Source organism: Taeniopygia guttata, chromosome 5, assembly GCF_048771995.1.
Source record: "Taeniopygia guttata chromosome 5, bTaeGut7.mat, whole genome shotgun sequence".
Lineage (NCBI taxonomy): Eukaryota > Metazoa > Chordata > Aves > Passeriformes > Estrildidae > Taeniopygia > Taeniopygia guttata.
In genome coordinates, this window is record NC_133030.1 from 27,413,414 (window position 1) to 27,426,111 (window position 12,698).

Sequence of the window (12,698 nt, forward strand, 5' to 3'; positions counted from 1 at the left end):
TACCAGTCAGATACAAGAAAAGCACGTAAAAGGAAGCAGGCTCTTACATCACAGTTGTTACTGCAGCTTGGATTTTGTCCTCTCAGAGGACACAACCTACAGTTTGTTCACTGACAACTGGAAAATAGGAGGGGAGAACAAGATAGCAGCCATCACTCTGCTACTGATAAAGATGGAAAGGCTAATGCATTTAAGATATTACTAGTCCAGCCCAAGTATCCTTGTTTGTCTTTGTTAGCTAACCTGCATGTCCCTCTGGTTCCATAGTTGGTCCCTTCTGCCCCTGGCTCACCAAACAGACAAAAGGTGTACTCAAAAGCTAGCCTTGAACGTTCTGCACTGTAGGAGCTCCTCTGGATGTGACTCAGACTCATCTCTTGTGTTTGTGTGGCAGATATCAACATAGGGACGGCATAATGTGAGAGCGCTCTACCTAAGCAATCAGCCTCCATTTGCTGTCTTATTGCCTAGTCACATGTGTCAGGTTACTGACTTGCTGAGAGGCTGGATGTAGTTTCCTCTGTATTTTTCCAGGCAAATATTAGTTGTAGCCAGAAGCATTTGTGCAGCAAAGTACTGTGTCCTACTTCATTGCTCGTTTTTGAGACCCACCTGTCTGCAAAAGACTCACTCCAAGATGCTCCCTGAAGGGAAGTTGGGAGCAGGTATTTTATTACTTCAGTTTTTCTTTAAAATCTAAAAGAGCAAAATCAAGCAGTGCATAGTTGGTTTTCTCTGTTTTAATATAAAATAAGTATTTTTCCAACATCTTTTTAAACTAGGAGAAAAATCATTCCCAGACCTTGTTCCTTTAGAAAAGCCTTCTAAGTTTTAAGTCCTAAATTCCACAAAAAGGAAAAAAAAATTAGCCATTAGTCTTAGCAGGTGTTTCACAAACTTCCCCTTAAGTAGACCAGGTGCACCCAAACGATAGTATATTTTCTGTCCAACCTTCATAAAAAACAGAGGCTTATTAAGACTTACAAAGTATGTGCAATGCTGTAGAGTCAGGTACAGCAGTAACAGGCAGGAGATCACAGTTGGGTTCAAGCCAGACTGAAATGAGGTGCAGCTTAACAGTGGCTGATTTTCCTTGTTGATGAATGAGTGATAACCAATGCCTTGTTTTCCTTGCAGTGGACAAAAAAAAAAAGAAGTCTTGATGAGCTCCTGAGGATTGTATTCAGTGCTCCTTGGCCAGCATGGAAATTCCTAGAAGAATCTAAAGGAAGGACATCTTGTCCTGTTCCTCAGGTTAACACACTCTTTAATAATCAGGAAAATGCACAATCTAACTCCCTGCTGTGTGTGTAGATCTGGAAGGAGTGGAGACTTCAAACCACCGGTACAAAGTTCACAAACTTGGTGATGTTTCTCAGTAATAAGAAGTCCTAAACATATTCAGAAGTTCTGTTGCTGATCCTGGTTTTTGTCAGGAAGATACACGTTTCCTTATAACCAGAGCTGGGTTTTCCGTGTAAGCAAGGTCATTTCTTCTGAGGATTGGTGACTCTTCGGAGACCTCTCAATCGACTGAGCAATTCTGTAATGAAGTCCTACAAGAAGAATTGGGTGAAGAAGGATGTCATATTAATGCCAGCACTCATCAGCCCAAAGAGTACTATGGCATTTCCATCATTCCCACATTCACCCTCACATTGAGCAGAAACCAAAGTTTTGACATATATTAAGCAAACCTATCTTTTAGCTTAGGAAAGGTGACCTTGTGATGGATGAGAAGGGTCTAAAACTCCTCCCCTTCCCCTGTCTCAGTTTGGAGCAGCCATGTTTACTTTCTCCTCAGGAGCTAGCCTGATTTCTGTATTCCAGATACCTGCTTTTCCCACTGTGAGATGACCTCAGGATGCTGTTGTTCTCTTTTAGGTTCCACTGCTTCCTGTTGCCACCATAACCTCCTGCCCACTTCTGCTGCCCTCCCAATCTAGGGCAAAGCAAGCTGTCCCTCTTGTTGGACCAGTAGAGCTCCATGTTGTGAATTGCAAACCATCCTGGAGCTGTGCCAATTCTACAAGGAAGTGGCTGGCAGAAAAGAGGTGGAGCAAAACATGTAGGACTAATGATAATGTTGAGCAGGGGTTCAGGAACAGGCAGAGCAGATAGATGGGCAGTTAATGGAGACAAACCCTGACTACTTTGCTGACACAGTCAAGGGCTATGAACTAAACTGGCCTATCTGGTTATTCCAAGCAGAAGGCAATGTAACTAGCACAAACTTTACCCTCTGCATGGTAACATCCCCATAAAGAGGTGTGCAGCCTTTCTTACCCAAAGACATCGCTACATGTTCTTGTAATTAGGCAAGGTCACTGGAAATATTGCAGCTTGTTACCATTTGTGCCATGTGGAAGCCCAGCGTCCTCACTTGGGTGATCAGAAGTTGCCACAACATGCTCTGGAAGTAAATGCCTAGGATCATACCTTTCTTTTCAGTCAGTTCTTTCAGTTTCTTGTCTGCCTTCTGCAGTTAAACTGCTGTGATCTTTCAAGGGGACTGGGTTCAAGATCCCCAGGTGAAAGTATGTGTTTTTGCCAATGGGAGAGCAGATCTGTATTCAGCAGCTACTGTGCTGCCCACAAGACACTTTCATGGCTTCTGACTTAGCAGAGCGAACTCTCTTCAGCTACCGCTTGAGATTCTTGCCTCAGATCTGGCATTCAGACACTCTGAAAACTATTTCATATTGCCAGCTTTGCTGAAAGCCCCGCTAGGACAGTATCTGTGATGATTGCTACAGCCCAGTTTAATTTCAGTGATACTAATATTGATTCAGTGACTGAATTTCAGTCGTGCCTTCATCTAATTTTCTGTATGTTCATCACTGCACAGCCACATCAGCTTGACAATACATGGATTCTGATGGATGATGTGCAAGTAGAATGTTCACATGCAATGCATGTGGCTGAAGCAGTGATGGGGACCACATTTTGCACAGGATTGCAACGCAGCAAAGGCAATCCCTCTGTGGTGCATGCACACAGTATTGCCTCCAATTGTCTGAACATTGTGGGATTTAACTGTCTATTTCAAAGTAAAAACTTGCAAAGTTATGTGGGGGAAAATCATCCATATGTAAAACTAACCTACATGGCCACTGCACAGCAGTTATCTGCCCAGTCCATTCTACATTCTTGTCACTCATAACCCTAGAGTGTTTTAAGCTAAGAATACATTCAGTTAACAGTGTAAAAATGGTTATGTGAGCTATGACACTGTCTATGGCTTTTCTACACTGAGGATCAAATAGCAGCTCAGACTGATCAGCTTAGGATGTCTGAAACATGGAAAGAACTTCCTCTGATTGTAAAGCATAATTCCTTATTTGCTCTAGTGCTCTGCCTTCAGCTCATTCATGTGCATTTATATGTAATTTTGCAATCACAGAATAAAGTGGCAAACACCTCCCATTATGATTAAACAAATCTGCAGCACGGTAGTGTCTTGGCTACTCAGCCAAGCAGCATCAAAGACACTGTAGCAGAACAGTATAACATGTATGCATGTAAATTTATATGGTGCTTCACTCACCTCTGTGGGGCTGGAGCACTCATGGAGGATTTCCTAAAAAAACAAGGAGTTGTCATTTTAGTATTTTATGAGTTGGTCTAATTCTCCCCTCCCTACAAAAGGAAGGCACAAGAAAGCATCATGCAACACTACAAACACCTATTCTCTACCCCACATGCCACTAGTCTTTATGAAGAAAACTTCACTAACTTAAAATCACCAAGTGCCTCTATCTGACCTGTAGTTTTAATTTCTGTTCTTCATTAGGGACCTCCAGGAGATCTTCAAGATCAATTTGTGGTTCAGGAGCTGCTGCCTCTGTTTCCTCCCTTAGCTAGAAAGGAAAAAACCACCAGAGTTAATTAACCTTCAAACTTCTAAGAACTCTAGAGGCCATCTTTAAAGAGCTAAGCAGCTAAGTTACAATAAAGCTATGCTGCAAAATTGAGGTCAAGATATAAATCCTCTCAAAAAAGGGAGGTTCTTGTAATGAGGACATGGATTTCAGCCCCTTTGTAGTGTCTGCTACAGCCACACATCCTGAGGTGCATATTCTTCATCTTTTCCAACCACTACACTGCTCAGGAATCGTCACCCATCATTGGAAGACCCTTTCAAGGATATCAAACTGCAGTGCTATGTGTACCAGCCTGTGACACCCTTTCTCTATGAAGAGCTCACCAAACAGAACTCCAACAGGCTTAATCTTAGAAAGGCATAAATAATAGAAGGAGATTTTAAGTTTTTATGCTAATTGTACTCATCTACTTTGTATTTACACTAAGGCTTTTTGCAGTAATGGAGAGAAACTGATGCTATTGAAAGACTTAACAATATTTTGCCAGTTTTGTCTAATAGATATGAGAGGGATATAATAGTCTGGTTTAATCTAAGAGGCACCCTGAGTTTTGGTGACTGGAATAATAACCTGCACTGCATAGGGGTGTTAGTTGGAAACATTTGTACACTTGATCACAGATACATTTTAGCTTCACAAATCTCTGCAAGGAAAGCAGCCTGTGTTTTTTCCAGTGTATCTGCAAAATGAATCTTTCACAACCCAACAGTAGTGATATTTTGGCATAGTAATCAGTAAGATAAGGATACTGGGTGAACAGCACAATTCCTGATTGCTAGGCTGTGGCATTTATGGATGTGTATGTAAAACATTAAACATTAAAGGTAATACTTACAGGAAAAAAAGAAATTTTTCCTGAGCAATCACTGATACCAACCCAGAGAGGAAGTAGAAAGCCCTTGTTTAGCTTTGATACACAGCTGACTTAAGAATAAATAATAAACTAGAGTTAAATATATTGCACTGTGACCCACACAGTATTTCTTCTTAAAAGTAATAGTTTTTATGTGACTTTTTAGAAAACAGGTGTTGATCCAGTCTGATTTTGTCTCTAGTTAAGAAGCCAAGTAGGCTGGGAGGGTGAGATAGGGTAGGAAATCCCTGTACTTTTTAGTCCTGGTGTGGATGCTCTTCTGGATTTCATATGCAAAGAATCATCTTAAAATCAGAGTCTGTTTTGTTGCTTAAAAGCCTCAGGACAGTAAACATTCCCTGTATCAGGGAATGATGTTTGAGCTAACCTTGCTGTCATTTGAATCTCTGGAAGATACCCAGGAACTTTGCACTGCCAAGGGCAGGCGGAGCAAAGTAAGAGGTAACAAAGAGACAATTGTAATGGAAGTTGATGGATACAAGGGAGCCCAAAGAAGCAGGGCAACTAAATAGTCTTGTCACAATGCACAGAGGAGGGCAGGATGACCTGCTGGACATCTCTGTGATTACAAGTGATTTACTGTGGCACATGTATGTATTTGAAGAGATCCTGTTAACAGTCTCTGTAGCAAATCTCTTATGCTGGCCTGAATACATAGGAAGCAGGGAAATCTGTTGTGCTGAAGAGATGCTAGCAAGGGCAATACACTGGCAATCTGTTTCTATAAGGACATGGCTGGGTTTCTCACTTGTGCCTGCTGGGATTCTGCAGTGGGGAAAAAGAATCCCCTTTGGGCAGCTACTCTGATGACAGTAAACAGCTCTTAATTCTCTGGAAAAAAAGAAGTGATAACACAAACTGACTTGTTTTTCTGACACCTTTGCAAGTGAAAAGGTCTATCTCTGTATACTTCAGCAAGTAAGAGTAGCACATGCAGAACCCCATCTTGGGTCATTTTACTGGTCATACCAAGTGCTTCTTGTCTGTCTCAGAAAAAAACAGTGACAAAAATTTGACTCTTTAAAACTGCAGTAATAAAACTGCAGCCAAACTGCAAGATGTTGTTACTCAAAGCAGGAGCCATTCTCCTTGCTTATCTCTAGCAAACCTCAACAGTCAGGAAGAGGACTCTGAATTGAGCTACCAACTCCAGGGACAGTCCCTTAAATGCCAGTGCAGGCATGGTTGGGAAGCAATATTGTCACTGCCACTCTTTTGAATACCCTTCACTCACCAGGACTACCATGCTAGCACTTTTCAGACACACTGAATTTTGCCTGTCTGACTGGGTCTGCTGGTAACTTCTGCTCCCATGTGCACTGTATAATGTTTCATAATGCATTATCGAGAGGCCTAAGATACAGCTGAGAATTTATTATTACCATTTTAATAAGCTATAGAAAACAACTAGACATTCACAACTAACTTGAAGAGATTAGTCATTTTTACTGAGCAAGCTATGTTTGGGAAATCTAAGACAGTTAACAGAACAGAAGCAGTAATATACTTATTTTCAGAGGAACCATGCATTTACAGCAGAAGGAAGGACCTTTTTCTCCATATTTGTTTTCTGCCTATTCTTTGCATAAGGCATAAATTAAAACAGAAATAATCTATTTTTATTTCCCAACATGGCATGAGAATCTGGCATGTTCCCACACAAATGTCAAATATGAAACAGTCACACTGAAAGTTATTACAATAATGATTATCATAATAAAAACAACAGCAACAACAATAACAAGGACAGACTTGGAAGCAGTTCCTGAAGTCTGCATCTTCAGCTGTGAAAGCCATAATCCTATAGTTCTCAGGCCCAGAAAATCAGCCTGTGCAGACAAAAGTTTCTCTCTACCATCATGGCAAGTAGCACCCACCATTTGTGCCCTGTTCTAACATGTCCATTTCACTGTTGATTGCAATTTGAAACTGCTGATGCTCAGAGCGGAAGACTCTAAGCAATCATCAGCTCTTATTTCCTTGTATCTCAAAAGTGTGCTTAACACTGCACTGGGGTGCAAATACAGAATACAGGACAGAAAGGGCCTGGAGTTCATTTAGTCCATCCCTATTCAGGACATAAATAAGCGGTATTACACAATTTGTTAAATCCATCTGTGTCATCTGTTGAAGATGGAGATTCTCGATTCTCTGTGAGTCAAGAAAGCTGTGTTCTCTTACTGTATTAGCCACTGCCCTAGAGAGAAAAGCAAAACCCTTAATCAAGCTATTTAAATGTGTTTAAAATCAGGATGTACAATGGGGGAAAGCCTTTCATCTTTTACTGTGCCGCACTCCAAATGGTTATCTCAAACACAGAAGAACACTATTGCTTCTGAAAGTACCCAGCATGTGTCATGCATCTAAGGACAATATATGAGTAGAAGTGATAGTACAGGGTTAAAATTTCAATATATCCAGACAGTGCTGGAACTGGAATCTCACTAACTCAGTGAAAAAATGCAACTGCTGAAGTAAAAACCTGTACCATTCAAGTGCTATAGGCACTCCTGGATCTTTCCTACTGAGACAGCTCTCCAGGCAGGCAGGAAGAATTTGGGAGGGACTATTCCAGGTGCAAAGGGAAGCTCAGGCAAGGGAGACAGCTCTGGGGATTGGTGAGAATTGAGGCATAAGATCTCTACATTTGAGCAAAGAGGTTTTTTTCCTAATCTTCCCTCTTGCTAGTAGGGTGTCCAGACTCTGCAGTTATAGACACAGCACATTCCAAAGTGTTTTATTCAAACAGCAGGTAGAGCCTCACTGTTGCATCAAAAAGGAACAGGGATACCCTGATCACTCTAACCCAGCTAGATTGGATACTGCTCACTGCAAAGCCACTCACCACATGGAGTTCAGCAAAAAGAATCATCCTGGGTTTATACAACTCTCTAGGTTGTGCTACTCATGCTGAGCAATAGCTACACCCCCTCAGTGGGTGCAACCCCAGGCAGTTCAAAGCCAGTTGGATTGCATCAGTGCAAGCTTCCCTGCCTGCCAACACACCAGTCAGAGTGCTGCAGAGGGGGCATGGAGATATCTGCTGGAAGTTGAAGACAAGGAACTATTTCCAGTGAAACAGAGCAAGCAAACCTCTGTGCCAGCACACAGGCCTCTAGATCCATTCACCTGACAAGCAAGTGGTTCATGTGCCCCAGCTACTCACCCGGCATTGGTACAGCTCCTGCAGCTGGGTGTTGATCCATTCCTCCAGGTCTAGCCAGCGCTGTAGGTCTTTGCGGTTGTACTTTATGGTCAGCTTGCCCAGTTTCCTGTGTGATGATTCCTCCCCAGGTTTCTCTGGTGTCTGGAAAGTCACCCGGGGCAGTGCACTGGAGTTGCTGGCCATCCTCACCACCTCCTCCTCTGACAGCAGGAGCTCACCTTCCTCGGGGCTCCCTCACACCTTTTCTCTGTCTCCTTTAACCAAAGCCTCTCTGCAACTAGTGTCCTCCAGCACAAGCTAGTTACAGGCACCAAGGGTGGGAGGCATTGGTGATTCTAGGGAGAGAGTTAGGGGTGGCCACAGAGCTGGGGCAGCAGCCAGGCTCTGCAGGCAGAGTTACAGCCGCAGACTCTTGTGTTTCACCATCAGATGTGCTGACAGGAGCAGGGAGGTAGGCAGAGTTGTTGTAATAACATCTGTTGTTAAAAGAAGCCAAGTGAACCAGGGAATTGATGAACCATGTTTGTTAATATTTAACACAAGTCAGGTCCAAGAGGTGGGGAAGAAGGAGGTTTTAAATTACTGTTTTCCTAGAGGCATAACTTACATGCATGTGCAATTCCAGAGGGCTGATCCATACATAATGCATTGAATCTTGCTGCAGTTCATGCTCAGTAAACTGCCTGCAGCTACAGGGTTTAGCTCTCTATGAGATGGTATATTTGACTTTTTCCAGGTAATGCACTGGACCCAGCACAGATACGAAGTAGTCTGGAATTGGGCAGGTCATTCATTATTTTATAGAAGTAGGTCAGGAAATGACACTGCAACCCAAAGTTGAGCTCAGCAATTCCATTTTTTTTGTTCTATATTCTCTAAGTTAAGTCCAGCCCTCTCAGAAATTTCTGTAGAAATCCCAGTAACATGAATTTGAAATTATTTTAGCAAGGAAATTCTGGGATAAAATAAAATATCTGTGCTCAAAAAAGTACAGTATTTGATGTGATGGCACTGCAGGGGAAGACCTCACTAGGGATATAGCACCATCTCCTTCCCACAGAAGAGTATTCATGACAAACATGTTCACCTGCTGAGGCATCATAAATGGCTATCCCACTATCTATTATCAATTCTTGGTTTACAGTTCCTCCCCACCCGGTTAAAGGTCTGCAGCATTATTGCCATATAACATTTGAAGAATATGTATAAGAAGTACACACTGCTGTTCTGTTCAGAGGAACAGAAATCAGGCTGGCTGTGATTACAGGGTGCCAGGATACCGGGACACCTGTGTCCCTCCAGACACTGTCACACCTCTTCATCCAACTGTTCCCAGAGCCCTCCAGCCGCCTGTCCAGGGAGCTGCCCCACCACATGGACAAATCAAGACCCTCCATCCTGAAACAGATCAAGCACCTCCAGTCTCATGATTCATATGGAAAAAGCAAGTAATCCTCTGCTGTCAGGAGCCAAGGTATTTCCAGTTTGGAGGCCCAGAACTCGATAAGCCAAAGGAAAAGCAACCGACCCTTCTCCCGCTGAAAGGTGCTGCATGAGGCAGTCTGCAGAGGGGCTGGTCTCTCAAAAGCTTGCCCAGTCTCCTGGCATAGTTCTGTCCCCAGAGGGATGGCGGTACAGCCAGCCAGCAAAATCTTGTACACAGGGTAGTAGAAAAAAGAGCAAGGCCATTACAATGTTTTTTATTCTTAATGTGAAGGAAAAAAAAAATCCTTTTCAGATGGGAAACTCTGCAATTTGCCTTCATGTACATGAGGAATAAAGTGTTAAAGTATACCTGAAACTGATATTATCTCCCCTGTTTCTCTGACAGCCTAAGATTTCTGTTCAGAAGACAACTGTTAGCTACTTAATTTTAGCAGCTTTATCCATTTTTCCTCACTGTTTGGCTGCATCCCTGCTCTAATTCCACTCCTAAAACCTCCTTATTTAGATCAAAGTTACACAGAAAAATCAGTGTTGAGAGGCTTGTAGCATACTTAGTGAGTGCAGATTCTTCAGAGATTCTTAACTAGTGGAAACTTTGTAAAACCCATTGAACAACTTATAATGCCTTTACAACTATTGACTTTTCAAAGGTTAATATGGCTTTAAATTGACAAGGTAACTCTGGACCAAAGGATGCACATTCAGGAGATAAATTCCTGTCTCCAAATAGAAGTGCTCTATTTTGGTGTTCAAGGACTGACATATTTGAAGGGGGAAAAGAGCAGGGGAAACTGTACTTCTTTGGTCCCAAGAATCTCCAGAGAGGCTGGTATTAAGAGCAGAGAAAGAGGACCAGGCTTAAAGGAGAAGCTGCTTGCTACCAGAGTCACTCCAAACGTCTGCAGTGGCTGAAGGGCTGGCAGGGAAGCCCCTTTCTTCCATCCCCTGTACTAACTCTAGTGCTCTTGAGCAGTTTAGTTAATCTCTACATGAAAGGTAGGGTTTGCCCTGTTAATATTCTGCCAGTATGGTTTAATTTATGAAGCAGAGGATCCAGAAGTCTCAGGAGAGCTGTGAAAATGAGGGAAAAGGGAACATAACGTGCTCTAGTGGCTCTTCAGATAGCTTGAACCGCTGTTAAGTTGTAACATTACTTGAGCTGAGATACCACATCTGAAAAGGTCCAGAGGCCTCTTCTCTGAGTAACAGGCACCCCACAGCCTGTACTCCATCAACAGAGTAACAAACAAGGCACACAAGCCCTCCTGCTGCTCAATCAGTGCCACCCCACAGCTGAACAAGGCGTTCAGAGGATGTCAGTGGCCCTCTCAGGAAGCTGCAAACCAAAATGAGCCGGATTACAGGATGTTCATCATACTGCTTTGGTTTATTTCAGCTTAGTCATGAACTTGTTGTAATAAGAAGGTGGCGATATAGAAACAAATGTTTACTGATAAAGTAGGCCTCCTCCAGTAATAAAATGTTTTAATCTATGATTACAGCAAGAAGAAGCAAAACCAGTGCAAGATCTGTCCTTGAGGGTGTGGCAGAAGTTCCTGCAGGAACAGGACTGGGTGTCTCATTCAAGGTAGGGGATATTGATCCCTTGAATGAGGCAGCATCTCCTACGGGTGCACCAGCCACCCGCCAGTGCTAGTAAATGCCAGCTGCCACCAAAATAAAAGCAGCTTCAAGACTTCCTTCACAGTGCCACACCCCATCCTGTCCTTTGCTGGCATCACAGAAGATTCACATGGCCAAAGGGACAAAAAGATACTCACGGTTTTGTTTGGACAGAATCTCAAAGATCTCAGGCATGGCTGGGAGATGGAATCTTATTTTCAACTTAGTTATTTCTCCCTATAGCCTCAGGCATACAACCTGGAGCAAAATTTTTGGAGTGAACACACATACTTGGGCAACTAAGTCATCTAATCAAACAATCTGTTTTTTCACATGAGCTGTGCACACGTAAGCTCCAATGGACCTGCAGCTGCTTGTGATCATCTCCTCTGCAAATCTGTGCATTCTTTATGTTGGTGAATAAATGGTGTTTAAACATGGCCAACATATTTGAATTGTTAGACTGAAAGAAAGACTATGCCTCTGTTTGTGCGTGTGTGTGACCTGGGGTAGCTGATCCTCTAGGCCTACCCTAAAAGTGAGGTGCCTCTGAAAGGAGGGGAGGATTCAGTACTGTGGAGTTGGACTTTTATGACTCTCTGTAGTGCCAGAGAGGGCAACCAAGCTGAGCCTAGGCATCATAGTACCAAAGAGCTGTGACATTGATCCAGGCTGCAGAGCATGCAAGGGCATGAGTCAGATCCAGTTACACTCCTCTGTTCTTGAAGCTAGTAATCTCCATCCCACACCTGTGACCTAAGCTGGTGCTTCTCTTTCTTCCTGAGTTGATGACTCTGGTGTGTGCTTAATAATTCAGCAGGGCCCCAGCTCATCTTTCCACACAACCAGGTTGGCCCCTTTCCCTTGAGCCCCAGCCTAGTGAGGAACATTTCCCTTCAAGACAGCAGAAGCCACTCTCCACCTGCTTTAGAAAATAATAACTTTCCCTGTGGTTGCAAGTGTGATGGTTAACCCAAATTAAACCAGTGAAGCCAGCAGAGGTGACTGTATCAATACTACAGTGACACCACAAGGTAAAGAGCTTCTGTTCCTTCCTGGGAACAGGAATAGGCACAGAAAAAATGTTGTGCAATAAGACAGTGTAACCAGGACTGGAGATTTAAAAAATTCAGAGCCCTAAGCAAGCAACCCCAGTACACCCAGCACCTTGATGTCCATTATCCACTTTCTTTATTTTTCAGTCTCTCCATGGGAGCATGGAAACCAAAATGTCTGCATCATTGCCCCAGAGTTCTAGCAAGTAGAAGAAGAACGCATCATCTCTCAGCCTCAGCTTCTGGAGACACAGGGAAGCAGAACGGGATATCTAGCTCATATAGTCCCCAGCTTCACCTGAGAAGTACAACCTCCTTCCCATCAGCACAGGCTGAGAAGCCTCTACATTCTTCAGCCAGGTGTCAGTAATCAGCCTTATTCTTTTCTCCTGACAGGCTCGCCTTTCACAAGGCACTGAAAGGGCCCTGGGAAGGAATAATGACAAGTACCAGAGGAAAACATTTCCCAATTTGACTGATTGGCCCAAATTGAACTATTTGGCACTGTCTCAGAGAATAGAGAGGTCTCAGCAATAAAGAGGTCAGGTGAGCTGGCCGTTCCTCTGGCCTCAGTTACTGGCAGTCAAGAGAAGCATAAAGGCTAATGTCACATCAGCAGTTCGGAAGGGTAAATGAGAAATAGTTGTACC

At 43.1% G+C, this 12,698-nt stretch overlaps 1 protein-coding gene across 1 annotated transcript; it reads right to left on the bottom strand.

Annotated features, from left to right (window-relative positions):
• Positions 1 to 725: 725 nt before the first annotated feature.
• Positions 726 to 8,428, bottom strand: PPP1R14D (protein phosphatase 1 regulatory inhibitor subunit 14D). Its single transcript, XM_030274309.4, has 4 exons — positions 7,925 to 8,428; positions 3,765 to 3,860; positions 3,548 to 3,580; positions 726 to 1,556 (listed from the first exon to the last, which is right to left on the bottom strand). Exons 1-4 carry the CDS (start codon positions 8,105 to 8,107, stop codon positions 1,488 to 1,490), a joined length of 381 nt encoding a protein of 126 aa, XP_030130169.1. The 5' UTR covers positions 8,108 to 8,428; the 3' UTR covers positions 726 to 1,487.
• Between the last annotated feature and the right edge of the window lie 4,270 nt (positions 8,429 to 12,698).

What these genes read in the sequence shown, in the direction of transcription:
- PPP1R14D (XM_030274309.4), bottom strand. Translation starts at nt 8,107, where the DNA reads ATGGCCAGCAACTCCAGTGCACTGCCCCGGGTGACTTTCCAGACACCA. An exon ending in AGGAGCTGTACCAATGCCGG is followed by an intron (nt 3,861 to 7,924) that starts GTGAGTAGCTGG and finishes TTTCCTTTCTAG; the next exon opens with CTAAGGGAGGAAACAGAGGC. An exon ending in AACAGAAATTAAAACTACAG is followed by an intron (nt 3,581 to 3,764) that starts GTCAGATAGAGG and finishes TTGTTTTTTTAG; the next exon opens with GAAATCCTCCATGAGTGCTC.